The 9104-nt window shown below is 35.1% G+C and overlaps 1 protein-coding gene across 4 annotated transcripts; it reads right to left on the bottom strand.

Annotated features, from left to right (window-relative positions):
- On the bottom strand, positions 5917-8787 carry LOC104733817 (SEC12-like protein 2). 4 transcript variants are annotated; one of them, XM_010453372.1, is made up of 11 exons: positions 8637-8787; positions 8000-8276; positions 7820-7914; positions 7447-7597; positions 7268-7359; positions 7046-7142; positions 6867-6942; positions 6648-6768; positions 6444-6560; positions 6237-6316; positions 5917-6155 (listed from the first exon to the last, which is right to left on the bottom strand). In XM_010453372.1, exons 2-11 carry the CDS (start codon positions 8237-8239, stop codon positions 6052-6054), a joined length of 1173 nt encoding a protein of 390 aa, XP_010451674.1. In that variant the 5' UTR covers positions 8240-8276; positions 8637-8787; the 3' UTR covers positions 5917-6051. The 4 variants fall into 4 exon arrangements, with proteins under 4 accessions (XP_010451674.1, XP_019092443.1, XP_010451670.1 ...); XM_019236898.1 differs by having other exon boundaries at positions 8000-8242; positions 8637-8779; XM_010453368.2 differs by having other exon boundaries at positions 8000-8233; positions 8637-8777.

Genomic DNA, 9104 nt, shown 5'->3' on the forward strand with positions numbered 1-9104 from the left:
TATGAAGAGGGTAATTTCCTTGAAGCCTTTGTTAGCCAGAGACCCTCCTTTGGGTGGCGTAGTATTCTCTTTGGCAGGGATCTTTTGAAGAAAGGCTTGATAAAAAGAGTTGGTAATGGCAAATCAATGTGGGTTTGGATCGACCAATGGCTAGAGGATGAAGGAATAAGAGCTCCGTGGAGGAAAAATCAGATTTTTGAAGTCGGGTTAAAGGTCAGTTCCCTAATTAACCAGGCTACAGGATTCTGGGACATTGAAATTCTAAACGACTTATTCCTCCCTCAAGATATACAAAAAATCAAGGCCATAAAACCAATGGTTTCCGTAGAAGATTTCTATGTTTGGAGGTTTAACAAAAGTGGAGATTTCACAGTGAAATCAGCTTACTGGCTAGCGGATCAAGAATCCAACAGTGTCCTCAGAAACGAAGCATCGACTCAGCCTTCAACGCTGGAACTCAAAAAACTAGTTTGGAAGCTTCAAACTGATCCAAAAATTAAAGTTTTCTTATGGAAAGTGTTGAGCGGTATATTACCGGTTGCAGCTAACCTTAATGGAAGAGGTATGAGAGTTGACGAGACCTATCAGGTTTGTGGGGAGATAGGTGAAACCACAAATCACACGTTATTCCTTTGTCCTCTTGCAAGGCAGGTTTGGGCAATCTCTGACTTTCCTTCTCCTCCAGAAGGCTTTAATAATGGCTCTGTTTTTTCAAACATGTATCACTTGCTGGAAAACAGGGACAATCGGGCTTGGCCTCCTTTGCTTCGAAAGTCCTTTCCGTGGATTGTTTGGAGAATCAGGAGGAACAGAAATGCACTTAACTTTGAGGGTAAGAGTTTCTCATCCGTGGAAACAGTGGAAAAAATCAGAGAGGATGTCGCAGAGTGGTTTGAGGCTCAACTAGTCGAAACTGAAGAATCCATTCGGACTAGAGATCAAGAGGACAGGGGGTCTAGTTGTAGAGTATGGGAGAAACCACCAAGAGATTGGGTGAAGTGTAATGTAGGCTCTTCTTGGTCAAAAAGAAATCAGTTGGCAGGAGGCTCCTGGGTCATAAGAGATGATGAAGGGACAGTGATCTTGCATAGTCGTCGAGCTTTTTCCAACATCTCATCAAAAGCCGATGCTATGCTCAGGATTTTACTTTGGACTTTTGAAAGTATGGCTAGTCACAACCTTGACAGAATCATTTTCTCCTTTCAAGACAACTCTTTAGTAGGAGCGGTGAATAGACCTAATGCCTGGCCATCCTTTAAGCCCCACTCAGCGGCTCTGTTAAGAGCTTTAAGTCCTTTTGTGGATTGGAAAGTGGTTTTAGAATGTGCTGCATCAAACAGAGGAGCAAACCTTATAGCGAGGAGCGTTACTGAAGATATGTGCCTCCAGTCTTATGTAGCTCAAGGATTTCCTGAATGGACGCGCAACGTCTTTATGGAGGAAAGGGGTTTGTCCTCTGTTTGAGAGTCAGTTCTTTTGTGAATAGTCTGATGTGAAGAGACTATTGTATGTTGCGATCCTTAGGGGCCTTTCTGGTCAAGATCGTGTTTAGCCACCCAGCTATCAGTCTAGAAGTGTGTGGGTTAGGCTAACTTTAAGTAGTTTCTCTGGTTCCAATTTCAAGTTGTAACACCTTGGTTCCATTGTTGGATAAATATAATTCTAGATGACAAAAAAAAAAGTTTATTTCAAATGCGTTTAAAGTGCGGAGTAATCAAGTCATTCCGACACCCACGTTTTCAACATCAAGTACAACAACAGATCATCACAGCCGGCCAAAACTTACGATTAATACGTACAAAAGAAAGCATTAATGCATTATACACGTACCAAAACGTTATACGTATCTCGGAAAATAAAGGCATACGCATATACATTTTCGTTTTTTGATGGAGAAATGTAACTACTAGATGGAGAGTTCAAAATTCAGAAGTTATTGGGAAGTTTGGTAGCATCTACATTTCAATTTATGTTTTAAAACAATAAGCTTTTTGGTTTTTATCAAAACCCACATTTTTAAGATGTTGGTTTGAAAATAATTTCTTGAAACATGTGGAGAGTGGAAAATAGATTTGGTACAGCTGTAAATAAAACAGTAAAAGCAAACAGCTTAAAACATATGAGCTTTATAAAATTTTATAATCCTGGATTTTTGTATGTCAAACAAATCAGAAATTATTAGTTTAATTAATGTAGACATATTTTGATCGAGATACAAAAATGAAAATATATGAGTTTTATGATAGACCGAGCATGTGATCGACGTATTGGTGAAAGTCATTAACTGATTTGAATTTCTTAACTGGTGATAGTAAGTACCCTTACCCTTATCCTTACCATAGTCTTAAAATTTTACGAGTTTCGAGAAACAAAAACAAACTGAGTTAGTTGTGAACATAATTAAAATGTTATGAGGATGTGGTAATTTAGTCCATACGATTTATAATAATTAGGTTTGGTAATAAAAGGAAAAAGGAAAGTGAAAGTGGGGACTAATGAGATTCATGCAGATCTTCGTAGGGATTCTAAGTGTAGTGGACCACTTCTCTTCGTTGTACATATTTTTCATTGAAATGGCAAAATATCCATTTAAAAGTCGAGATATCTGTTAACTTGATATTGTTATATAAAGCAACATATAATATTCATATTTCCATACTAACTGAAATTTGTTGTTCGAACATACTGTTATGTTCTACAGGGTTTTGGATGATTTCAGTAGAGGTAGAGGATATATATGATAATGCGATGAAGTGATTTCTTCTGATGTATAATTTTCTTTTAAAAATAAGTACTAACACCGTTTATACAACCACCAACATATATTGAAAAATGAAATTGCACAACGTTTTTTTTTTTTACGTAAATCTTATTCACTGATCGTCAAATCGTTTGATTCTCATATCCAAATTACATTAGAATTCCACAATTGATATCGTAATCTTTGACTAGATTCCTCGATAGTTCCATCACACCCATCACTAGCTGTGGTTTTATTTCATGTTCTTTTGTTTTCTGTAAACTTTACACCAACTGAAATAAGGTTTTGTTTATAAGGACCACAACTTTTTCTCATTTCTTCTTACATAAATAGTTCTAAAACGAAATTTAACTATAACAATTACGAATAACAGGATGTGGGTTTATATAAAAGTTTTTCTTTATTTCATGTTCTTTTCTTTTCTGTAAATTATCGTGTAACTGTTATCTTCCAACATATGAGATCATCGATTATATATAGGTTTATTATACAAAATTATGATATACTTGTTCATTTTTAGTTACCAATTCGGTATTATTTGTTGTATTTATATCTACATGTTTCTAAGTTCTTTTAATTTATTTATATACAGTTTCTTCATATATATTTCATTCATAAATTGGTCTCACATCGTAGTCATAATTTATCTATGAATCAAAAATCTTGACTATACTATTCACGATTAGATCAACACAAGTTAGAAGAGAAAGAATGTTAGAGAGAAAACACAATAAAACAAAAAGCCAAATAAAATCATTCTCAAATCTTTTCTAAAGAAATATGATAAATGTGAGGAAGCTAAGAAACAAGATTATATTACAATTAAAATATGATCTTTAGAAATAAGGAACCTCCAAGAGTAAAATCTGGCTGTTTTACAATTGTCGGATAGATATTCGAATGTACTATATTTGAAGTCAGAAAAATGGTCCGGTTTTCTTTATTATGACAAAATGATTACGATTATACTGATAATACAAGATAAAAGCTAATGTTTTCCTCTTATATATAAAACAAAGTTTTTGTATTTCAAATTTAACCGAAATTTCCTTGGTAACAAAATTGGTTCGCATGGATATAATATCTCTTAATCAATCATCAATGCCTTAAGCAAACTGTTGCTACTGTTTAATTGATTTCCAAGGCTTTAAAAAAGTATGTTTAGCTTTAAATCGGACTCAACCATTCGATTCTAAATCATTACGTGAAGAAGACATTTATCTCTCGATTAACAAGAAAAAAAATATAGGTCTAAACAATTGATTCTGACTCTAATTCTTACGGAAAAGTATTGTTTCTTACTTAGTCAACTAATAAACAAATAGTTACGAACTTACGATTATACAGTATATAACATGGTGTGTCTGCTGTATATCACGTACTTACACGGAAATACACACATGACTAGCACATTACACATACTACAAAAGACACATATGTCTTTGTGAACAGATACAACTAAACAGTCTTGGACATGATAAAAACGAGACACGTAGGACATGCTTTATACGATTGTGAAATGTGTCGGAAGAGAGAATGTGACATTAATTAGACACTGGCAGGATCCTACGACAAGATCAACTCGATCTTCGACCAAATCAAAGTGTCTTAGAGATAAAACAGGTAAGATTTTGAAGAAAATGGTTATGAGGGAATCTTGGACGTGGGTCCAAGATCTTGGAAATTTCCTTACAGCTCTTTTCTATGAAACAAAGAAAAAATTACTTGGATTCTCTGCCATTATTCATGTCTTTTCGATCTCTCTTGTTTTGTTTTTCCTCACATTTGACGGACGTGATTGATTTGGTACGATAAACTTTCTCACAAACTTCTTTCGTAATAAACAATGAAAGTCCAATCTTGAAACTTGTGAAAAATAATGCTGTTCTAACTTTTGAAAATCTGTGTGAAAAAGATTTGGTAAAATCGCCAAATTTTGAGACATATGCCATCAATCAGCATACGGTACAAATACTAAAGATTTAAGTTTCAAGAGTAAAAAAAGAGTTGTTTGTCCAAAAAGGAAAAAAGAGAGTAAAAATAGTCTCTTTTTTTTTTTTTGACAGCAGTAATTATAGTCTTGTTAGACGTGTGCAACTTGATGTGATAAGTGTATCTTTTCATCACTGCTGATTTTATTAGGATCGCGAAATTTGTTTGATCTTTTCTCTTTTTCTCTCCCTCTCTCGGATTCTAGCTCGTATATAATAAGAAACGAAGACAACGATTATAAATTAAAATCATGAAACCTTATAGAAAATGCATAAACCTAACTATACGATCAACGAGTCCGAATACAACAAATCTAATGGTTAGATTTTACTTTTTCCGTATTATCAATTATATAGTTGAAAATTTTGTTCCATAATTATATTTGTTTTGTAACAAAAAAAAATGATTATTATTTTTTGATAGATAATAAAAAAGATTGTGAGGAGTGGAATACTTTTTTCTTTTCTTTTGGTGCCAACTTCTTTATTAAACTTCTTGGAATGGATCGATAAAGATGCTTTTGAGTTTTGATACTTCGAAATATATTCGGACACTGATGTTTCTGTGATTTGGTTTGTTTAGTCAAACAAGAAATTTCATGAGAATGGATATATAGATGTTGTGATACGGGTGATGTATAAAACCTTTTTGGGATATAAACTTTTAGTTGGGTCTAAGTCAAGTCTCTCAAGTGGGAGAAGCGTACGTAATCTGGCCTATGAACGTTCGATCGAATCTACGAATATCTTCTCAGCTTTCCAATGTGTAGCCCCACAATATCTAACAAGCATAAAGAACCGGGAATATGACGTAACCGGACGTCCCGACAGTGTGTGTACCTTATTATACTATTAACCGGTTTTGGTTTATTCTGGTACAGTTTTGTCCATATATACCTTTCATTATTTTTTTACGATAAACTACCCAAGTGTACTAATGCAGTTTATTCAGAAACCAATTTGGATCCAATCGAATGAAGTTTTAATTTTATCTTAGCTTGTTAGTTATATTTATACAATATCAAAAGAAATTAAAATGGAACTCTTAAGAAAAGAAAAAAAAAAAACAAAAAATATATTTTCTAGAATTCAACGATGTTAGGATTTAGGAAATAGGAATCCTTGTACAGCTTTAACCAAAGTAAAGATGACGCATGAAGTATGTATGGAAAATAAATTAATTTGTTTATTGCCACTATGTTTACTGTATCAGTATTAGTTTACATTTTTATAATATAAAAGCATGCGGTAAAAATTAAAGAATCCCTGAGACGTTGTCAAAACACAAACGAAAAAAACCTAACTCAAAGAGATAGATATGATCCCCTTTGCCTTCAAAAAATAATATGCAACAACGTATAGAATCACAAACAATATTGCCAGTATCCACCACCTTGTTCCAGCTGCAATTTCATCATCAAAAACCACAGTTAGGTTTCTGATCGGAAACCATATTGTTAAAACGGAGAGTTAAAAGGAGATACCGTAATACGCACGTTTTTCATTCTTTTTTTCAATAACGGTTAACCTTGCCCTTGAGTCAAAAGATACCGACACTAGGCACCTGCAAAACCAAACCCAAAATTCAAACTTCAGAATATTCTTTGTTTCTTATCTTTTTGCTTGTTTTGTAATCATTGAATCGATAGTTCTTAGGTAAACACTTGAGCCCTAGTGAGTAGAGCAAAAACCTTGAATCAGGGGAGAAAGTCAGTGCTGTGACCAAACCGAGATGCGCTTTCTTGACAATTTGGTTAGTTTGCTTTCTCGTCGAATCAAGTATCAAAACATCTCCTTCAAGGGTTCCTCTGCAATTAAGAAAGAATCATGCTTACCGAAAAATAGTAATACTTGTTATCTGTTGGTTCTAAAAGTGAGAAGAAAGCTAAACTTACATCGCAAGCAGCTTCCCATCAGGTGAGACATTAAAGGCTGATATAGAGTTTTTTTCAATAGGCTTTGACTCTTTTCGTTTCCATGATTTTGTATCCCATGTTATAATACTCCCACCACGTTCTACGGAAACCAAATCAATCCTCTGTTGTTAGCAGCGACAAAAAAAAAGTAGAATTTAAAGTTGTATGTTCTCGCACTGTCAGAAAATATAAGTTTACCAGTATTTGCAGCAACGTAAAGAACTTCATTGCCTGCACTGTCTAGAGAAAATCTACAGGAGGCAAACATCTCATCCTGCATTTCAGTATTTCAACTCATCAGATCCACGACAATAATGTTGGAATTGTGTTATATAGAAAGTTAAAAGAGATACTAAGAGCAAAAAAACCCAACTGACCTTCTCTTTTGATAGACTGGCAACAGCAGTTGAAGCATTCACTTCCCAAACCCGACAAAGTGGACCTCCAAGAGATACAAGAAATTTACCATTTTCGCTGTAAACAAATAATAATATTTACTATCAGGATATACATCTGTTAACAATCACTGTTCGAAGATGACCCCTTTCTCATCAAGAGAATAGACAAATGATTCCCTTATATGAAAGGAGAAAGCAGACCTGAAAGTTAAGCTTTTGACTGATGAATGTGCCTGAGACTCGTTAAGTAACGAGTTCATGCTGGGCCATTCAAAAACCCTCAAAGTCCCATCCTGTACTGCATCAAAATAAGAACCACTACTAAACCTTCTTTCTCTGGTTATTTTAAAAGAGAAGGAATCTAAGAAACTTTTTACTACCTCCGCACCAGCAGCGAGCACAGATCCCTCCGGATTGAACGCCAGAGCCAACTGTTGTCCAACATCTTTTAACTCTTGAATCACTTCCTCAGACTCTTCACCAGCCTGATTATCCTCTCGTGGGCTCATAATGTTATCCCAACCAAACAGTCTGTGTATCAAGAGAACAGCACACTAGTTATAACCACACCCCCTTGAACTTTCTCTCTACTCCAAACCCCCATAAAATCCAGAGACACAACTTATATCTCTATTTGTATACAGAAAATTCAAACCCATATGCTTCTTCTCAAACATAAAAGTCCCAAATTCTAATCACAAAAAAACCTAGAATCTGATGATGAGTTGTGAAATCGAATGAGAGAACTCTCACCTACAACTGTTTTGCAATGCACAGATAAGACCACCTTCGCGAGGATGAACAACCATCCGGTAAGGTAGATCAGTGCCAAGAACAAGCCTACCCAGCTGAAATTGGATCTCATTCGTTTTTTTAAGTATCGGAGGATCTAAACAAAAGTAACTAGAGACCCTAAGATGCACATGCACTTACAGGTTGTTCCGAGAGAGAGTTGGTGTCGAGATCAACACGACAGATTAAGATGACATTCGGGATTCCGCTTCGTCCCTCTCCCCCTCCGCCGGACAAAACGATGCAGCTCCGAGACGACGACGACGAAGACTCATCAACATCATTTTCTTCGGACTTCTCTGGATCCATAAGGATTTTAGATCTAACATCAACCTCCGGGATCCAATCGGCGGCGTAAATCGGTACACCGTAAGTCTGCATATTCTTCGACGGTTGTATGTATGGAAAATAAATTAATCTGTTTATCAAATAAAAAAACCAAAAAAAAAAAAGTTGGAAAAGCTTCAAATTCATGAATATGAAGAAATCACACACTAGGAGGCTATGAAGTGTGTGAATTGAAGCACAGATCTAAGAGACAAAGAAACCATATAATTGAGTTACGAAATCGTAAAAACAATGGTGCTGAGATAAACAAAATAGATCTGAAGATCCGATAGGCGAATCATAATCAAACAATCATCATCACAACATATTTGAATGGGATCAACGGAATCGAGCACCAGAGATTCGGATCTACTCAAGCACAAACCGGAATTTCAAAAAATAAACTATAATGCGAACGGAAGAATAGGGAGAGAAAGAGAAATTGACAAACCGGAGATGACGGGGGAGATGAAGGAGGAGATGCGGTGGCGAATCGGAGTGGGTGGGCTTGAGATTTACAGAGTTTTGGATCTCGGGGAAAACGACGATCGTACAAGTGAAATTTTTAACTGTGTAGAGTCGACCATTTATCCAATTTATGTATGCTTAATTTCTTCACCACTAATCCAAATTACTCAAAGATAATTACATTTTAACTTAATAGTAGTTAAGAAGACTAATTACGTAACCCCGCGAATCCGGAGAAAACAAAATAAACTTAATTAGCAATAAAACACCGACCCATTTGGCTTAGTCGGCCCATAAGCCCATAATCATTTCATGACATTTTTTTTGTTGGTCTTCCAAGCCCAATTTTGTAATAAATTTAATATAAACTTAATTCCATTAATCCAACTTTTATTCAACCAGCACTGCAGATCAAAATAATCGAATCACAGAAAAAAAAAAAAAAAAAAGG

Source organism: Camelina sativa, chromosome 2, assembly GCF_000633955.1.
Source record: "Camelina sativa cultivar DH55 chromosome 2, Cs, whole genome shotgun sequence".
Lineage (NCBI taxonomy): Eukaryota > Viridiplantae > Streptophyta > Magnoliopsida > Brassicales > Brassicaceae > Camelina > Camelina sativa.